The 20886-nt window shown below is 43.1% G+C and overlaps 1 protein-coding gene across 5 annotated transcripts in view; it reads right to left on the bottom strand.

Moving 5' to 3' along the window:
* Positions 1-391: 391 nt before the first annotated feature.
* The window catches only part of Tpx2 (TPX2 microtubule nucleation factor), a 63168-nt gene continuing 42673 nt past the window's right edge, over positions 392-20886 (bottom strand). For 3 of the 5 annotated variants that reach the window (XM_045157219.1, XM_045157223.1, XM_045157221.1), the window contains 8 exons: positions 20625-20766; positions 17402-17615; positions 10593-10688; positions 8333-8509; positions 7276-7422; positions 3672-3783; positions 2373-2560; positions 392-873 (listed from right to left, as the gene is read on the bottom strand). In XM_045157219.1, the coding sequence (XP_045013154.1) occupies positions 763-873; positions 2373-2560; positions 3672-3783; positions 7276-7422; positions 8333-8509; positions 10593-10688; positions 17402-17615; positions 20625-20766 (1187 nt within the window). In that variant the 3' untranslated portion in view covers positions 392-762. The remainder of the gene's footprint in view (positions 874-2372; positions 2561-3671; positions 3784-7275; positions 7423-8332; positions 8510-10592; positions 10689-17401; positions 17616-20624; positions 20767-20886) is intronic. The other 2 variants (XM_045157222.1, XM_045157224.1) reach the window with 1 other exon arrangement.

Raw genomic sequence — 20886 nt, 5'->3', positions numbered from 1 at the left:
CTTGATCTCCACCAGCTGGTGATGGTATTTGGGAAGGCTGTGGAACCTTTGGCAAATGAGGCCTCGCTGGGGAACACGAAGGCCCTGCTTCCAGCTGGTGCTCTGAACTTCCTGGTCGAAGTGAACAAGCAACAAACTTCTACCAAACCATCATGATGGACTGTACTTCTTAAAACTATGGCCAAAATAAATCCTCCCTACCTTTAAAAACACTATTTCCAAGCCAGGAGACAGCATCTTAACAGAGCTTTGCCAGGAGTCCCTGTGGCCTTCTTCCTCAGGGCCACAAAGGAGGCTTTCCACCTCAGCACTTAACCGTAAACTCAGTCTAATCAGAAGAAAATATGATATACCAACTGCTACTTATTTAACCCTTAACTTAGAATTTATCTTGGGATTTAACTATCTTTATTTTCTGATTAAAATACATATATAAAAAAGGGATAAGGGAAAAAAAGAAATTATACTATCTGACACAAAGACCTGAAATTCTAGTCAGAGTTAAGACCAGAATTAAAGGGTCAACTGCTGTTTAAAGGAAGTAACTACAAGAAGTCTGATTGAGGCCTAGAAGAGTTGAGTCTCATTAGCCTCAAGAAATGGATGAGAACAATTTTCAGCAAAATTGACATCCACAGTTGTCAGGTGTGCTGTCAGGCTGGGTGGGTAGGTCTGGAGAGATGGGTTCACTCCCCACCAGTACGATGCAGAGCAGAGTCCGTTGCCAAGCAGTAGATGTAGCTCACAGTTGGGTAGCGGCCTTTAACACTGGAATCGAGTGGAGAAATTAGGAGACACTGGCACAGTCAGAGGTTGATCACTTGACTTCACCTCAACTGCCTGGTATTTGCGTATTGGATTTGCCTTGTGTACCTGCAGAGTAAGGAAAACAAAATTATCATGGAGATAGATGTTAAAGAATGATGTCTATAAGAAAAAAAATGAGCCGGGCGTGGTGGCGCACACCTTTAATCCCAGCACTTGAGAGGCAGAGGTAGGAGGATCACCATGAGTTCAAGGCCACCCTGAGACTCCATAGTGAATTCCAGGTCAGCCAGGGCTAGAGTGAGACCCTACCTCAAAAAAAAAAAAAAAATGATTACATGGTCTTATAGATGCTGGGCACAAATTTAAAGGAGCAGAAGGCAGAATAAAATGGAGAATTATAGGGCTGGAAAGATGGTTCAACTGTTATGGCGCTTGCCTGCAAAGACTAACGACCTGGGCATGATGTCACAGTACCCACATAAAGCCACGTACAAGGTGGCACATGCATCTGGAATTCATCTGTAGCAGCTGGAGGCCCGGGTGCACCCATATTCTCTTATAATTCTTTCTCCTACTCCTTGCAAATAAATAATTAAAATACTATTTAAAAAAGAAAAAGGACTCCCCAGAACTCACATAAGCCACATGCAAAGGGGCTAGAGGCCCTGGCATGCTACTTCTACCTCATTGAAAAAAAAAGGAGAAGTATGGTACCCAGACAGGTTTCCACTGGTATCTGTTGGATCCTCACAAAAAAGGTCAAGCCTATCTCCAGTGTGTTTCCTAGTGAGTAATATGGTCATACTCAGCTATAGCAAAGAGTTAAGAATTTGCTACAGTGAAAAGTTTATTTGACTTAATAGTCACCAAAAACATGGACCAATATAAAAATAATCAGGAAGAGTTGCTGGAGGATTCCATCCATCCTTTTGAACAATGTAAGATCAATCCTGAACCAAGTCAATTTAATTCAGCATTGATACATGTGTTTTAAAACACCAACCACACTGGCTTCCATTGACAACTGCTTTAAGAAACAGTTCTATAATGAGGACAACACAAGAAGCAGGTCCCAAATGTTGGAGAAAAACCAAAGCTGTTGGAGCTGACTTTATAAGGGCACCCATAGGCAAGAGTATAATGCTTTCTCCTTCAGTTAGGAGGTGGTCATCTGGATGTTGTCAGGAGGCTAATCATGGGATTGAGAGATGGCTTAGCGGTTAAGGTGCTTGCCAGCCTACCTGCAGTGGCTTAGAGGCCCTAGCATGCCCATTCTCTCTATGTTCCTCTCTCTCTCTCTCAAATAAATAAAAAATATTTTTTTTAAAAGGCTAATTTCTTTCTTTCTTTCTTTCTTTCTTTCTTTCTTTCTTTCTTTCTTTCTTTCTTTCTTTCTTTCTTTCTTTTTTTGGGGTAGGGTCACTCTAGCCCAGGCTGAGTGGACTTCACTATGTAGTCTCAGGGTGGCCTTGAACTCACGGTGACCCTTCTACCTCTGCCTCCTGAGTGCTGGGATTAAAGGCATGTGCCACCACGCCTGGCTAAAAGGCTAATTTCTGAATCACCCTGGGCTAGTCAAAGCGTTATGCTGCCCAGTTAATTACCAGCTCTTTGCGTAGCTTGGCCAGCTCCTCCTTCTCCTGTTCTTCTTCCCGTCTCCTGACTTCCTCCAGATGCTGGGTCTTCCAGGCCTCCATTTCAGCCATCCTCCTTTCCAGCTCTTGGCGCTCCTTGGCTCTCTTCTCAGTGGCAAGCTGAAAAGGTTCCTGAACTAGAGAACCAGAAAGGCCCTCTGAGTGCAGAAACAGAGAGAACATTGGTGCACAGGCAGTGCTTGTGTAAACCTAGCCCCCAGGACTGGACCAGTGGCAGAGACACAATAGACAATCAAAGGCTGCTCTGAGGAAGAAATGCGCAGTGAAGCTACACTGGGTGGAAATGAGAAAAGTAGGACACAGAGGCAAGGAGCTTGCTCAAGACTACTTAATGCGTGCATGTGGTGCACGTGTGTGACCAGGGGTTGATATCAACTATCTTCCTCAATTCCTCTCCACCTTATTTTTTGAGACAAGATCTCTCAATAAACCCAGAGCTCACTGATTTGTCTAGACTAGCTAGCAAGAAAGTCCTAGGGATCCTCCTGACTGCCTCCCCAATGCTGGGATTATCTGTGCACACCACCATGCCTGGAATTTTATGTAGGTGCTGGCAATCCAAACTCAGGTCCTCATGCTTTCAAGGGAAGAATTTTATCCACCCAGTCATCTTCCCAGCCTCTCTCTCCTCTTCCATCTACTTAATGTTTTTAGGTCAGAGGTACAAGAATCCCAATTTCCTATCACAGTGCCCAGTGCTTAAGAAATCACATCTTGCTGGGAGTGGTGGCGCACGCCTTTAATTCCAGCACTCGGGAGGCAGAGGTAGGAGGATTGCCGTGAATTCAAGGCCACCCTGAGACTCCATAGTGAATTCCAGGTCAGCCTGTGCTAAAGTGAGACCCTACCTCAAAAAAACCAAAAAATAAAAAATAAAAAAGAGAGAGAGAGAGAGAAATCACATCTTTTGTATCTAAGGTTTGCTTCCGCGTGAGCTCCAGAAAGACATCCTTTTCTCCCTCTCTCATGTATTCTCTGTCCTCTGAGTGAGGAAAGCCTGTAACTGTCACTGAAATGCCAGCTGCTTCTGACATGGCTTCTTATAACAGCCTGGCCTCAACACATTCTGCAACTCAAGTGGAGCTACTGGGTCAGCAAAGGAAAAGACTGGGTTTAAGGAAAGCTACCACGTTCTGAAGTCAAACACTTCTACTGGACATAGCACTGTCCTTATACAAACGAGTCCCAGTGTCCCTCTGGGAAGTCTGGCATTCTGCCCAATCAACCCAGTGGTACACAGAATACTACCGGCAACTGGTCTCTTCTCTTTCTTGGGAACAAAGGGCTCCTGGAAGATGACGGTGTTTGGACGAGCCTTGAAGCAAGCTGCTTCTTTCTGCTGCTTTAGTTCTTCTTGCAGCTATTAAAAAGAAAGCCTATCAGACAGGCAAGTACACACTTTTCACGACTACTGCAGCAATAACTCCAGTTCTCTGAACCCAACTCCTTTACAAGAAATAAAGGATGGGCTGGGGAAATGGCTTAGTGGTTAAGAAATAAAGTACATAGAGAAACATGAAACACAACGGGAATGCAGTAAAAAAAAAATCTAAATTGTGGAAAATCTATACAATCCAGTTTATTCAACGAACCAAAACCAAAGACAGAAGTCATCAACTGAAAGGACTTCCATTTATGGGCCTTCTTCAGAGCTTTAACTCCTCTTTTCCCTTCAGCTTTTCTTAGATAAGGTCTTGCTATGTAGTCCTTGCCAGCCTGGTACTTGCTCTGTAGCCCTGTATGTCTTCACAGTTACAGCAATACTCCTGCCTCAGCCTCACAAGTGCTAGAATTACAGGTGTGTACCACCACACCTGTTTCTTTTGTTTGGAGCCTGATTTGACAATTCAACTGTTTAAAAGCGTGATGAGGGCCAGGCATGGTGGCACATGCCTTTAATCTCAGCACTCAGAACGCTGAGGTAGGAAGATTTTTGTAAGTTTGAGGACAGGCTGAGATTAATTCCAGGTCAGCCTGGGCTACACCAAGACCTTACCTAGGGGAAAAAATATATAAAGTTATAAAGGCTGGAAGGGGGCTTGCTCAATGGTTAAAGGAGCTTGCTTACGAGCCAAGCTGCCCTAGTTAAATGTCCCTAATACTCACTTAAAGCAATGCAAATACCAGTGGTCCCTGTACCTACAACAATGGGAGGTGGGGTAGAGAAAGGAAGGGAGGAGGATACTTAATAGGTTGATACTGTATATATGTAATTACAATGATTGTAATGGGGAGGTAATATGATGGAGAATGGAATTTCAAATGGGAAAGTGTGGGGGTGGGGAGGGAGGGAATTACCATGGGATATATTTTATAATCATGGAAAATGTTAATAAAAATTAAAAAAAACAACAACAATGGAAGCTGGAGCCAGGAGAATTAGAAGTTCAAGGGCTAGACTCGCAGAAGCAAGAGATTCTGTCTCACAAGGAACACAGACACCTTGATAGTGCCCTCTTGACTTCCATACACATGCGTGCCATGCATGTGCCCATACACACACAGATACATTCACAAATAAAATATTTAAAGTCATAATGTGGGCTGGAGAGATGGCTCAGCACCAAGGCACTTGCCTGTGAAGCCCAGGGACCCAGGTCTGGGTTCCCCAGTACCCACATAAGCCAGATGCACAAGGAGGCCCATGCATCTGGAGTTTGTTCGTAGTGGCTGGAGATCCTGGTGTGCCATTTGGCCATTCCCTCTCTCTCAGATACATAAAAACTTATTTAAATTTTTAAGTCATAATTTATAGACTTGTACAAATTTATAGATAACTTGCATGTTGACTATTGTCTCTATTATAGAGTGGCTGTATTATTGTGGAGTTATTGGTGTAAATATTTATTTATTTATTTTATTTTGGTTTTTCAAGGTAGGGTTTTACTCTAATCCAAAGCTGAACTGGATTTTACTATGTAGTCTCAGGGCAGCCTTAAACTCATGGCACTCCTCCTCCATCTGCTTCCCAAGTGCTGGGATTAAAGGCATGCACCACCATGCCCGGCTTTGTGTCATTTATTTTTTTTTTTTAATGACAGAAAGTGAGATGAACAGAGAGAGAGACAGAATTGGAGTGCCAGGGCCTCTAGGCACTGCAAAACTTCAGATACGTGTGCTGCCTTGTGCGCATGTGCAACCTTGCCCACTGTGTCACCTTTCGCACCTGGCTTACGTGGGACCTGGGGAGTCAAACATGGGTTCTTAGGCTTTGCATGCAAGTGCTTTAAACACTAAACCATCTCTGTAGCCCTATTATTGTGGTTTTTTAAAAATTCTTTTTATTTTATATAGATGCTGGAGTATGAAAAGAATCTACCCAGTACTCATAAAATCTTGTTCAGTAAATGTTCTAAGGTAGGGATACATACATGGAAGTACAAATAAAATAAGACTGTCCATGTTCTGATCATTATAGAACAAGGTGTTAGGTTCACAGAACCTAGTCACTTTACTTTGTGTTTCAGACAGTAACCCTGGGGCTAGAGAGATGGCTTAGTGGTTAAGGCACTTGCCTGTGAAGCTTAAGAACATGTGTTCAGGGCTGGAGAGATGGCTTAGCAGTTAAGCGCTTGCCTGTGAAGCCTAAGGACCCCGGTTCGAGGCTCAGTTCCCCAGGTCCCACGTTAGCCAGATGCACAAGGGGGCGCACGCGTCTGGAGTTTTTTGCAGAGGCTGGAAGCCCTGGCGCGCCCATTCTCTCTCTTTCCCTCTATCTGTCTTTCTCTCTGTGTCTGTCGCTCTCAAATAAATAAATAAAAAATTTAAAAAAAAAAAAGAACATGTGTTCAAATCTCCAAGTCCCACGTGACCAGATGCACAGTGACACAAGTGTGCAATGTCACACATGCACACAAAGGGGCACACGTGTCTGGAGTTCGTTCACAGTGGCTGAGAGGCCCTGATGTACACATTTTCTCTCTCTCTGTCTCTCTCTCTCAAAAATAAAAAGTTACCAGGGAAGCAATCCTATCTCTTGGACTTCAAAAGGAGTTTCTACAGAAAAGGATTAGAACTCGTTTTGTACATAGTCCAGAATAAGCGATTACTTCAAAATATTGGCAAACAAGCCAGGCATGATGGCATACACCTTCAATCCCAGCACTTGGGAGTCAGAGGTAGGAGGATCACCTTAAGTTCGAGACCACCCCGAGACTACATAGTGAATTCCAGATCAGCCTGGGCTAAAATGAGACCCTACCTTGAGGGAAAAATGATAATAAAACTGACAAAGAGCTGAGGATGTGGTTCAGTTGGTAGAGTGCTTGCCCGGTATGTGGGAAACCCTGAGTTGGATCACCAGCATATCATAAACTAACCCAGTGGCTGTAATTCTGTCACAGAGAAGATGGAGGCAGGAGAAACAAGGTCTTACTGGACTACACAGGAAACCTAAGGCCAGCCTAGGCTACATGAGGCCCTGCCTTCAAGAACAAAAGAAAACACACACATACAAACACAGTATGTGGGAGAGGCCATAATGTAACCTACAAAACTTAAAATGAGCTGGGTATGGTGGCACATGCCTTTAATACCAGCATTCAGGAGGCAGAGGTAGGAGGACTGACATGAGTTCAAGGCCAGCATGATACTATAGTGAATTCCAGGTCAGCCTGGGCTAGAGCAAAATCCCCTACCTCCAAAAGCAAAACAAAAAGAAAACAACTAAAATGCTTCTTATTTGATCCTTTGCAAAAAAATGACCTAGCCCGATTTAGATAGAGCACTCTGAAGTAATCAAGTCTGTCATCCCTGATGATGTCAATACACTATTGTGCCTATCTGAGAAACCAAATGACTGACAAAAAGACCAACCAACAAGCCAACATTGTGGTGGCTCTCCATTTTCTACCTGATGTTTCCATATCTCTGCCTTCTGAGCACCTCTTTTGTCTGTCTCCAAGCAGAACGGCTCAGCCTGGGTCACATTCTTCACCTTTTTCTCTGGCAGGTTAATGTTGTCAAAATGAGGCAAGGGAAGAGCCTTAAACTTGGGTACCTAATGAAAAAGAAAAGCATGAGATTTAAGATAAAGAACACTTTCCAGGCATGGTGGTAAACACCAACAAGCCCGGTATCTGGGAGGCCTACAAAGGAGGACAGCAATTTTGAGGCCAGCCTGAGCTATGTATGTATGTTTGTGTGTGCACATATATGCCTATGTATACACATATATAAAATTTATACATATTTTAGATGCTGTCTCAAAAACAGTCCATTTGGCAGAAAGCAATATTTGTGTAGGAACCTTTAAAACAGGGAGGCCAGACAGTTTTTAAATAAGCATGGACTAACACAGAACTCCAAGAGAAACCTGGGTTTTTCTCCCTATGACTTCTGATAACTGGCAACATGATTAAGGACAAGTCAGTTAATCTACTTGTGCCAGATGGATTGTATTGTTTGCTCTCTTATTGTATTTCATAGGGGTCTTGTATCAACGGGACACAGTGGTGCCATAGTAATAAGCTCTAAATAAGAGACTCCCTCAGCCAGGTATGGTGGCACTCACCTGTAACCTCAGTACTTGAAGGCAGAAGCAGGAGGACTGCCACATGTTTGAGGATAGCCTGATCTACATAGTGAGTTCCAGGTCAGCCGGGGTTACAAATAAACACCTTGTCTCACAACAACAACAAAGGGCTGGAGAGGTGACTTAGCAGTTAAGGCATTTGTCTGCAAAGTCAAAGGATCCAGGTTCAAGTCCCCAGGACCCACATAAGTCAGATACACAAGGGGGTGCATGCATCTGGAGTTCATTTGCAGTGGCTGGAGGCCCTGGCATGCCCATTCTCTCCCTCTCTCTTTCAAATAAATTAATGAATTAAATTAAATTAAACACCACCACCACCAAACAGGTTTCCTTTCAGAAACAGTATTTTACTACTTGCACAAATGGGAACACCTACCTCCCCTTTCTGCATTTCTTTTATCTTCTTCTCCTTCTGTAACTGGCGTTCCTTATCCCGAGAATCAAAGGAGAAAGGGCATATTTCCACATTTCTTGCCTCTGGGATTTGGGGCTTATAAGGCACCCCATAATGTGGCACAGGCTGAGCTTTTATGACTACTGGTTCATCTTCTTCCTAAGAGAGAAGCTGCAGCTTAGAAACAAGACTCCCCAGCTTTCCCTCCTCCAAAGAATGGGCAACGTAAGTCATACAACCTTAGGCACTTCAGGTTCCTTTTCTATGCTAAAGACAGCTACCATATCATAGGGGACAATGCAACATGTATGCATTTGGTAAATGACTAATGCAATTATTCTTAAAAAAAAATCAAGGTTTTATAGAAATGCTAGAAAAACTAAGCAAGATCAGACAGTATGAATAAAATCAAGACGACTTAGCCTCTTCTTTGATTTAGCCTCCAGACTCAACTGAAACATGTGACTAGAATTAATAGTTGCTGAACCCAAGCAAATTGTTTTGGTTCAAACTAGTAACATAGGATTACCATGTATTTTAGCTTCAAGCAAACCTGTAAAAAGGTTTACACTAGAGATCTGCTATAAAATTACCTTAACTCTGGATGTTTATAGACAAAATAGGAGATGTAATAAGCGTGTGTGACCAAAACAGGAGAGATGGCTCAGCAGTTAAAGGTGCTTGCTTGCAAACTTGCCAGCCCAGGTTCAATGCTGCAGTACCCAAGTAAAACCAGATGTACAAAGTAGCACATGCATCTGTAGTTCCTTTGCAGTGGCAACAGGCCCTGGCACACCCATTCTCTCTTTCTGCTCACAAATAAATAAAATTTTTTTTTTATAAAGCTAGTATGATCAATGACAGTTTCAGTACTAAAATCTCATGAACCATCCATCATCACCACCTTTGTGGCCCTTGGGTAATTATGAAAATAGAACACTGTGTGCTAGAGATATGGCTTAGCAGTTAAGTGCTTGCCTGTGAAGCCTAAGGACCCCGGTTTGAGTCTTGATTCTGCAGGACCCGCGTTAGCCAGATACACAAGGGGGCACATGCATCTGGAGTTCATTTGCAGTGGCTGGAGTTCATTTGCAGTGGCTGGAGTTCATTTGCAGTGGCTGGAGGCCCTGGTGTGCCCATTTTCTCTCTCTCTCTCTCTCTCTCTCTCTCTCTCTCTCTCTCTCTGCCTTTCTCCTCTCTGTCGCTCTCAAATAAATAAATAAATAAAAATAAAATAGGACAATGCAATGTAACTATATAGTATAAAAGTCCCTTGCTAAACAGTGATAATATCTATGGTAAACTAAAATGCAAGGCTTAGCAGCTCTTATCCATATTTTAAGGAAAAGCTAATTTCAATGCTATGGAAACAGACAAATTTCTAATGCTTAACTTTTCCATAAATTATAACCAGGTATCACTGAGAGTCAAAAAAACACCTGGGGCTGAAAAGATGGCTTAGTGGTTAAGGTACTTGCCTGAAAAGCCAAAGGACACATGTTCAATTCCCCAGTACCCAGATAAGCCTGATGCACAAGGTGGCACATACATCTGGAGTTCGTCTGCAGAGGCTGAAGGCCCTGGTAGGCCAATTCTACTTGCCTCTTCCTCTCAAATAAATAAATAAGATGTTAAAAAGAAAAAAAACCTCACACCTTACAAATACCTGCTCTCAGAAGAGGGAAAATGATCAGATATCTGTATTACTTGTAGGCAATTATAGACAAGAGCTGGTTGCATTTGATCCCTACTAAGTTTAAGAATATTACACAGTTAGGGCTGGAGAGATGGCTTGACATTAAAGGCACTTACTTGTAAAGCTTGATGGCCTGGGTTTGACTCACCAATACACACATAAGCCAGATGCACAATGTGGTGTATAAATCTGGAGTTCCTTTGCAATGTCAAAAAGCCCTGGCACACCCATACTAACTCTCTTTCTGTCTGCTTCTTTCTCTCTTTCACTAATAAATAAAAATATTTTAAAAATTTAAAAAAGAAAGACTGCCGGGCATGGTGTCACTTGCCTTTAATCCCACCACTCCAGTGGCAGAAGTAGGAGGATCGCCGTGAGTTCAAGGCCACCTTGAGACTAATAGTGAATTCCAGGTCAGCCTGAGCTAGTGAGACCCTGACTCGAAAAACCAAAATAAATAGATAATAATAATAAAAATAAAAAAGTAAGACTTACAGAGTTAGTAATTCAGAAAGAAAACAAAATGCCCGCCTCCCAGACAATCACCTCTTCTTCTCTGGTGGGCATTCGGATTCTGTTCTTCAGTGCAAAAGCTGGTGATTTGGGGACAGTGATTGGAAGTACCTTCTTTTCAGGAACACCCTGGAAAGAAAGAGTATAAAACTCAACTAGACATCCTAGAACAACTTCCACTGTATAGAAATCCCATCTTAAAGAAAACTTCAAGACAACACATCTCTGCACTCCTGGGACCTATAAAACAGACTCTTCTCATGTATACAAAGGCTCATACAAATTGATGCTGTATGTGCATATAATCTAAACACCTTTTCCTATATTTTTTAAGCTATCTCTATATTGTTCATAATACCTAATACAATGTAAATGGTATGACCATAGCTATCATACTATGTTGTTTAGGGAATAGTAGCCAAGAAAAGTCTGTGCAAAGTCAATGCAAATGCAATTTTTTTTGCCAAATATTTTTCATCCAGGCTTAGATGAATCCACAGATGCAGAACTCTCAAATAAGGAGAGCTGGGCTGCAGAGATAGCTTAGTGGTTAAGTCACTTGCCTGCAGAGCCAAAGGACCCAGGTTTGATTCCCCAGGACCCACGTAAGCCAGATGCACAAGGTGGCACATGCATCTGAAGTTTGTTTGCAGTGGCTGGAGGCCCTGGTGTGCCCATTCTGTCTCTCACTCTTTCGCCTGCTAACCTGACTCTGATTTTCCTTAGAGTACACATAAAGCTAGATGCAAAGTAGTACATGCATCGGTATCTAAACAACCTACAGTCACAAGGGGCAGTGCAAGGAGAATTTGGAAGGCGGCAAGCAACTGGCAAGAGAGACCCCATGCCAAGAGATGGAAGGCAAGGTGCTAGGGAGATGGCTCAGTGGTTAAAAACACTTGCCTACCAAGCCTGCACGCCTGGGTTCAATTCCCCAGCGGCCCATGTAAAGCCAGACAGGCATTCATTTGCACAAGCAAGAGATCATGGCATGTACACACGTGCAAATAAATAAATAAATAACAAAAATTGGTTTCTTCACTCAGCCACATGTCACACAAGTCCAGCTTCCCGCTCACCCAGACTGGCTACGGGGGAGGGAGGAGAGATAACACTATGTTTTGGTCTAGCAGAACTCTTCCCTTTGCCTCTGCTTTATAGTTAGGGATAACTTCTCACTTTTGATTACATGCATGATTTTCCTCACCTCCTAATCTACCACATGTGTATTTCTCTTACATCCCAGACCTACCATGTGGGTGCTTTCATAAATTCAGGTCTGCTACCTGTGTAATTTCTTTAAACGTGGGATAACCATAAGTGTAACCTTCTTTATTACTCATTTCTTCTATGGATTTCTTAGTCTCTGCTTTGGTATTTCCCCTCTTATTTCCCTCTAAATAAACTTAATACTTCAAAATTAAAAAAAAAAATGGGGCTGGAGAGATGGCTTGGTGGTTAAAGCACTTACCTGGAAAGCCTAAGGACCCAGATTCAATTCCCCAGGACCCATGTGAGCCAGATGCACAAGGTGGCATATGCATCTGGAGTTCATTTATCTAACAGACCCATTTTCTCTCTGACTCTCTCTCTCCACTATAAAAATAAAAATATTTTAAATAAATAAATAAAATATTCTCATTAAGCAAATTTCAATGAACTAATACTCTTTTTGTGTACTTTAAACATTTAAAAGAGTTAAGTGGGGTCTGGAGAGATGGCTTAGTGGTTAAGGCACTTGCCTGTGAAGCCTAAGGACTCATGTTCGACTCTACAGATCTCATGTAGGCCAACACACAAAGATGAGGCAAGTACAAGGTCGCACATGCCCACTAGGTAGTGTAAGCATCTGGAATTCGATTGCAGTGGCTGGAAGCCCTGGCGTGTCCATTCTATCTGACTCTCTCTCTGCTTGCAAATTAACCCCCCACACACACAAAAAAAAACTAAGGTTGTCTTTTGACCTATATACACATGCTGCGGCATGTGTGTACTCAGACATATGCACACACGCATGCACACAAGTACAGAAAAAACCTCAGGACAATGTAAGCATGCAATTACAGTCATTACTATTATCACCATGACTGTGTACTGTGTGTCAGTGAACTTACTATGCCACTTGAGCTCTTACCCTGCATCCAACCAATCAAAGGTCTGAGGCTGAGACCCAGGAATCTGTTTATGTAAGAAGAGCCCCAAGGGTTCTGAGAACCACATGGATGTGGCAAATACTGCAGCACACAGCACTGATTCAGTCATGCTGTCCTCACTTACCAAGGGCTTTGCAGATCTAGTTACTGAGAATTCTCAGCAGGCGTAACCTGGTGCAGTGCTATGAAGATCTCTCCAGCTCTTAATGAACTCTAGTCACCCTTCCCCACTTGCCAATTCACCACAGCTTTTCCAGCATACAACAAACAAGAAATTTCTTAGTCTCTAACAATGTAGCACAACTGGTGATACAGGAGGATCTTAGGTGCATGTACACTTTTTTTCCTTTTAATAACTTAAGAGCTTTGTATTTAAAGTTATCTTGGAAGGCTGTAGAGGTGGCTTAGCGGTTAAGGGTTTGCCTGTAAAGCCAAAAGATCCCAGTTCAATTCTCCAGGACCCACATTAGACACATGCACAAGGAGTGCATGCATCTGGAGCTCTTGCAGTGGCTAGAGGCCCATCCCCCCTCTCTCTCTCACTTCTCGCTCGCTTGCTCGCTCATTCGCTCTTGCTGTCCCTCTCTATCTGCCTCTTTCTCTCTCTTAAATAAATAAATAAATTAGGTATCTTGGAAAGCCCAGCATGGTGGTGCATGACCATAATCCCAGTAGTTGGGAGATGCCAGCAGGAGAAGCAAGAGTTCAAGGCTCTTCACAACTACATGCCCAGCCTGGAGGATATAACTTTGCCTCAAAAATCAAACAAAAAAGGTATCATTGTGCTGGAAACATAGCTCAATGGAAGACCACTAGTCTAGAATGTACAAAGCCTTATTTGCTCCCTAGCACTATAAAAGAAATAAAAAGGTATCTTCTACTTTATTACAAGAGCATGGACCCTGGGACCACACTACCTAAGATTATTATCCTAGCTCTGCCATTGGCTAGTTTATGATTTCGAACTAGGTTACTTCTCTTTCCTAATTGTAAACAAGATTAATAAATGTACTGACAGTGTTGACTGGGCTGGGGAGATGGTTTAGTGGATAAAATGCTTGCCACATAAGCACGGGTACCTAAGAACCCACATAAGACTGAATGCCATAGTGCTAGCATCTGTAGTTCCGGGGTACCTAGCGCCAGAAGAGAAAAGCATCCCAAAAATTGGGGAGGCAGCAGGCATCCACCCTGGCAAACCAAGGCAGAATCTGCCTCAAACAGGGTAGAAGATGAGGCTGATACCTGAAGTTACTGTCTGACCTGCACATGCACACCTGCATGAACACATATGAACAGATATACACAAGTCACGCAAACAAGAAAAGCACCTGCAGCATGTACCTCAGAGTTCTTGTGAGAATCAAGGCAGTTGCTATGCAGAAGAGCTTAGAACGAAAACCTGGTATGGATCCAGAGGTAGTGGGGCACTCCTTCAACCCCAACAATCGAGAGGCAGAGGTAGATTAATCACTGTGAGTCTGAGACCATCCTGGGACTACAGAGTGAGTTCCAGGTGATACTACCTCAAAAAAGGTTTGTTTTAACAGCTTGGCCTACAGTACATTTACAGAGGGGAGGAACTATAAATCCAAGAGAATTCTCATGATAAAAATCTTTCAACTGAAAGACGAGTTAGTAATAGAAATAATCATGATTATTGAAATCTAGAAAGTTAACTTCAGGGTACTTTCAATTTATGTCAAGAAACAGAACAAGCCCAGTTAATATATATTTAGAGTTTCATAAAATCATGGAATCGGGCTGGAGAGATGGCTTAGTGGTTAAGGCATTTACCTGCAAAGCCAATGGACATTGGTTTGATTCCCCAGTCCCATGTAAGCCAGATACACAGGGTGTGCATGTATCTGCAGTTGGTTTGTAGTGACTGGAGGTCCTGGGGAGCCTTTTCTCTCTCTTTCTCTTTCTGCCTCTTTCTCTCTTGCTCTCTCAAATAAAAAATTAAAAAAAAAAAAAAAAAAAAAACATGGGCTCTAAAGTAAAAAGAAAAGTTGAGGCTGGAGAGATGGATTAGTGGTGAAGGCACTTGCCTGCAAAACCTAACGACCCCAGTTTGATTCCAGTTGTGCAAAGTGGTGCGTGAATGTGGAGTTTGTTTACAGCTCTATTTTTTTTTCTCTCTCTCTCTCCTCTCTGCTTGCAAAAAAAATTTTTTTTAAAGAGAGGACAGTGGCTGGGTGTGGTGGTGCATGCCTTTAATCCCAGCACTTAGGAGACTACCCAGTGAATTCCAGGTCAGCCTGGGCTCAAGTGAAACCCAACCTCGAAAAAAAAAAAAAAGCAACAACAACTACAAAAAAGGAGGATAGTGTGACAGTGGGGGCTGGAGAGGTGGCTCAGTGGCTTAAACTTGCTTGTTTCTAAGGTCTTACTGCCTGGGTTCAATTAGCCAGTTCTACATAAAGCCAGATGCACAGAGTGGCACATGCATTTTGAGTTTGGTTGTAGTAGCCATAAGCCCTGGAAAGCAAGCCCTCTAGTCTCCCTCTTTACAAATAAATAATAATAATGATAATAATAATAATAATAATAATAATAATAATAATAATACGTATGCCTCCCAAATGCCAGGATTAAAGATGTATGCCACCATGCCTGGCTTTAAATAAAAATATTTTTAAAATATTATTGACCAAAAAAAAAATGAAAGTAAGGTTGTCTGTAATCGCAGTTTCTCAAGAAGCTGAAACTACTCAAGAGTATCTTTGAGGACTGGAGAGATGGCTTAGCGGTTAAGGTGCTTGCCTACAAAGCCAAAGGACCTCAGTCAGTTCAATAAATTTCCCAGATACACAGGTGGCGCATGTGGAGTTTGTTTGCAGCAGCTAGAGGCCCTGGTGCACCATTCTCTCTCTCTAATTAAATAAATATTAAAAGAAAGAGAATCTTCTGAGTCCTTTACTTTGAATAACATTGCCATCCCTTTATCTCAAAAAAAAAAGTTGGCAGGCATGGTGGCACACACCTCTAATCCTAGCAGTTGGGAGGCAGAGATCAGGACTGCTGTGAGTGAGACCAGCCTGAGACTATCGAGTGAATGCTAGGTCAGTCTGGGCTCAAGCCAGAATCTACATTAAAAGAACAATAAACAAACAGTCTTTTTTCTTAAATAAATTTTTAAAATTTATTATTTATTTGAGTTAGAGAGAGGCAGAGAAAGAGAAAAAATGGGTGCACCAGGGCCTCTAACATCTGCAGATGAACTCCAAACACATGTGCCACCTTGTACATCTGACTCAGGTGGGTACTGGGAATTGAACGTGAGTCCTTAGGCTTCACAGGCAAGCTACTTAACCGCGAAGCTGTTTCTGTAGACCTTAAATATTTATTTTCTTTTTTTTTTTCTTTTCTTTTCTTTTTCTGAGGTAGGTTCTCACTCTAGCTCAGGCTGAACTGTAATTCACTACGGAGTCTCAGGGTGGCCTCGAACTCACGGCGATCCTCCTACTTCTGCCTCCCGAGTGCTGGGATTAAAGGCGTGTGCTTAAATATTTATTTTTCATTTATTTATTTGGGAGAGGAAAAGAAAGAGGGCAGGGAGGTAGAGACAGAGAATGGGCACACCAAAACCACTGGCCAATGCACACAAACTCCAGATACATGAGCCACTTTGTGCATCTGGCATTACATGGGTACTGAGGAATCATACCTGGGCCAGCAGGCTTTGCAAGCAAACACTTCAACCATTCAAACAGCTCCACAACCCCCCAAATTTTTTAAATAAAGTATACGGAAGGATATATGTAGTTCACATGAAAATACTGCATTACAGTATGCAAAGGTCTTTATCATTACAGATCTGGTTGTCTGTGGAGGAGTCTGTGGATGGATGACTAGATATGAAAAGGGCCTAAAGCAGTTCCTGGCACAGAGTGTGCCAGCTATCATGACAACACAACAGCAACAAAACCACAATGACTGTTAACAACTGTGCTCCATGCCATCACCTCTTCAAAGTGCTCCCTGCCCCTTCTCCCCAAAAGAAACCATTCTCTTCTACTTTTTCATATAGTACTTTAAGCTGTCATGTCTCTTCAAATATATCTTTTTGAATTAATTTTTTTTTAATTTGAGAGAGACAGAAAGAAAGAGACAGATAGAAAGAAGCAAACAGAGAGAGAATGGGCATGTCAGGGCCTTCTGCAAATGAACTCCAGATGCGTGCACCAACTTGTGCTTCTGGCTTATGTGGGTCCTGGGGAATCGAACCTTGGTCCTTTGGTTTTGTTTTTTTCTTTTCTTTTTTTTTTTGGTTTTTCGAGGCAGGGTCTCACTCTGGCTCAGGCTGACCTGGAATTCACTATGTAGTCTCAGGGTGGCCTCGAACTCATGGCGATCCTCCTACCTCTGCCTCCCGAGTGCTGGGATTAAAGGCGTGCGCCACCACGCCCAGGCGGTCCTTTGGTTTTGTAGGCAAGTGCCTTACCAGCTAAGCCATCTCTCCAGCCCTACATCTCTTCATCTTTTCTATTATTTACCTATGTGATACCGTCCTTACTGACTTTAAGTCCAAAGAGCAGAATCCACCTCTGCTACATCCTGGTCATCTCCAGCTCTTCCTGATCCAACAACAGCCTCCTCACAGTATCAACTTGAAAATGTATGAGTAGGGGGACTCGGAAGTAAGTAGGACAATTCCACCAGCACCCACAGCTCAAGTATTCTTACCACAACATCTTCCAAGATCTTAGTAGGGCAAGGTCTGGAATGAAATTCAAAGTGTTCCTCCTCTGATTTCTTTGAGTCTCGCTCCCGGAGTCTTTTCTCAATTTCCAAATCAAAACCAATGGGCTGAGTAGGTGGTTTTACAGGTGGTTTCTTGGGCAAGATAGGCCCACCCTCAAGGATTCTGGGGTCAAGTTCCCGAGCTTTAAATCTGTATCTGTAAGGTGGAAGTTAGAATGACAACTTAAGGAAAATGGTGACCAGACAAACAAGAAAGCAGAGCAGAAGCAAACAATAATCACTGGATGCTCTATCACATGTGGCAGAGGGCTATATCTCGAGAAAAGGAGACATCAGGCAGGACTGGAGAGATGACTTAGCAGTTAAGGAACTTGCCTGTGAAGGCTAAGGATCCCGGTTTGACTCCCCAGCGCCCATGTGAAGCCAGACGTACATGGTGGCGCATACATCTGGAGTTTATAGTGCAGTGGCTACAGGCCCTGCAACACCAACGTTCTCTTTCTCTCTTGCTCTCAAATAAATACATAAAAATATTTTTTAAAAGAAGAAGAAATGAGGCTGTCCAAAAGTCCTATTAAAGAGCAGGGTCAGGGCTGGAGAGATGGCTTAGCAGTTAAGCACTTGCCTATGATACCTAAGAATCCCAGTTCGAGGCTCGATTCCCCAGGACCCATGTTAGCCAGATGCATAAGGGGGCACACACGTATGGAGTTCGTTTGTAGTGGCTGGAAGCCCTGGCATGCCCATTCTCTCTATCTGCCTCTTTCTCTCTCTGTCACTCTCAAATAAATAAATAAAAATGAACAACACCACCAAAAAAGAGTAGGGTCAGTCAGGAATGGTGTGACATGTCTTTAATCCCAGCACTTGGGAGGCAGAGATAGGGGGATCACCATGAGTTGCAGGCCACTATGAGACTACACAGTGAATTCCAGGTCAACCTGGACTAGAGTGAAACCCTACCTCAAAAACCAATTTAAAAAAAAAAAAAAAAGAGTAGGGCCAAGTTGGGTATAGTGGCACACACCTTTAACCTCAACTCTCGGGAGGTTGAGGTAGGAAGATCATTTTGAGCTCAAGGACATCCTGAGATGACATATTGAATTCCAGGTCATCCTGGGCTAGAATGAGAACCTACCTTGAAAAAATCATTAAAAAAAAAAAAAAAAAAGGTAGAGCCAGCCAAGGGTTAGGCATGTAACTCAGTCGGTAGGTAATGCTTGCCCAACAAGCCCAAAGGCCTGGGTTCAATTCCTACAATGCATGAAATGGGTATGACTCCTAATTTAAGCAAAACGGAGGTAGAAGTTGCAGGATTAAGTAGTTCAAGGTCAGTCTTAACTACATAGTAAGTTTGAGGCCAGCCTGGGACACATAAGACCCTGTTGAAAAGACAAGACCAGGGCCCAGCTGATGACACAGCCTGGAATTCCAGCAAATAGAGAGGCTGAGACAGGAGGATCAAAACTTCAACACCTTCCTGGGTTACAAAGGAATTCAAGAACAGCCTTGGTAACTTAGTGAGACCATAACTCAAAATCTCACACAGAAGTTTAAAAGTTAAAACAATGAGGGGGCTGGAGAGATGACTTAGCTGTTAAGGCGCTTGTCTGAAAAGCCAAAGGACCTCAGTTGCTTCCCCAGTACCCACATAAGCCAGATGCACAAAGTGGTACATGCATCTGGAGTTGGTTTGCAGTGTCTGGAAGCCCTGGTGCGCCCACTCTTTCTCTCTCTCTCTGCCTCTTTCTCTCTCTCAAGTAAATAAAAATAAAAATTAAAAAATAAATAAAAACAAGAGGGGCTGGAGAGATGGCTTAGCTGTTAAGGCACTTGTCTAAGGATCCAAGTACAATTCCCCAGAACCCACATAGGCCAGATGCACATGTTGTTGGCACATGACTGGAACTCGTTTGCAACGGCTAGAGGGCCTAGCACAACCATTCTCTCTCTAAAATAGAAATGAATAAATAGGGCTGGAAAGATGGCTTAGTGGTTAAGGTGCTTGCCTGCGAAGCCTAATGACCTAGGTTCGATTCTCCAAATCCCACGTAAGCTAGATGCATATGATGGTTAATGCATCTGGAATTCATTTGCAATGGCTAGAGGCCCTGGTGCACCCATCCTCTCTTTTCCCCTTTGTTTCTAATAAATAAAAATATTTAAAAATAGGGCAAGAGAGATGGCTTAGCAGTTAAGATGCTTGCCTATAAAGCCAAAGAACCCAGGTTGAATTGCCCAGGACCCAAATTAGCCAGATACACAAGGTGGCACATGCATCTGGAGTTCATTTGCAGCAGCCAAAGGCTCTGCCATGGCCAATCTCTCTCTCTCTCTCTCTCTCTATGAAATAATCAGGTTTCCTTTAAAAAATATTTAAAAATAAATAAAGCCTTACCTATAAATATGTATATAAAGGAGGCTGGGGAGATGGCTCAGCAGTTAAAAACACTTGCTTGTAAAGCCTGACAGCCTGGACTTGACTTCCCGGTACCCACATAGAGCCAAATAGGCTGAGATGAAGGGGACTAGGGACCTAGAGGTTCAGCTTCAGAAGAGATGAATAGCCAAAAGAGCCTATTTTCTTCTGTGGTGGTTTGATTCAGGTGTCCCCCATGTTGTGAATGCTAGCTCCCCAGCTGATGGATATTTGGGAATTAATGCCTCCTGGAGGGAGTGTATTGTTGGGGGTGGGCTTATGGGCTTTATAGCCAGTTTCCCCTTGCCAGTGTTTGGCACACCCTCCTGTTGCTGTGGTCCATCTTATGTTGGCCAGGGGATGATGTCCACCCTCTGCTCATGCCATCGTTTTCCCCTGCCATCATGAAGCTTCCCCTCGAGCCTGTAAGCCAAAATAAATCTCTTTTTCCCAGAAGCTGCTCTTGGTTGGGTGATTTCTACCAGCAATTCAAACCTGACTGCAACATCTTCTTTTGCCCATTCCTTCACTGCCCTTACAGAAGACACACTGTTTAGCTAGAATTGTAGTAAAGTTCTGCTACTCCCACACTGCAATGGATTTTTAGTAGGTTATAATCTAAGACACCCCTATACTTCCACTTTCAGTCAGGAGCCCACCTTGCCAAGATGCTTACTGACATGAGTTTTCACGAGCAAGAAAGCAGTAACACTCTCCTTATAGAACTGAACGGAAGAAAGGAGGTAGGACCCTGAGCTCTCTTCAGAGGCTGCCAGGGGGACTTACTGTTGCAGTTTCTCAAGCTCCTCAGCCTCCAGCTCAGCTGTACTCTTGCAGGTCACAGGCCTTGCACGCTGTTTGGTCTGAAGCACTGGAGTCTGTGGGTCTCTGGAGATCTTGGTGGCAGAAGATTTGGATGGTAATAGGCCTGTAAACACAGATCAGACATTCACTTAGTTCCCCAAGATCCAGGTTACCTGCAAGAGATGACTCAGATAAATGGACAAACAGGGCTAGAGCCTAAGGATTTGGGTTGGATTTCCCAGTA

Source organism: Jaculus jaculus, chromosome 8 (genome assembly GCF_020740685.1).
Source record: "Jaculus jaculus isolate mJacJac1 chromosome 8, mJacJac1.mat.Y.cur, whole genome shotgun sequence".
Lineage (NCBI taxonomy): Eukaryota > Metazoa > Chordata > Mammalia > Rodentia > Dipodidae > Jaculus > Jaculus jaculus.
Note: the sequence above shows the minus strand (reverse complement) of the source record. Positions and strands in the feature narration are given on the sequence as shown.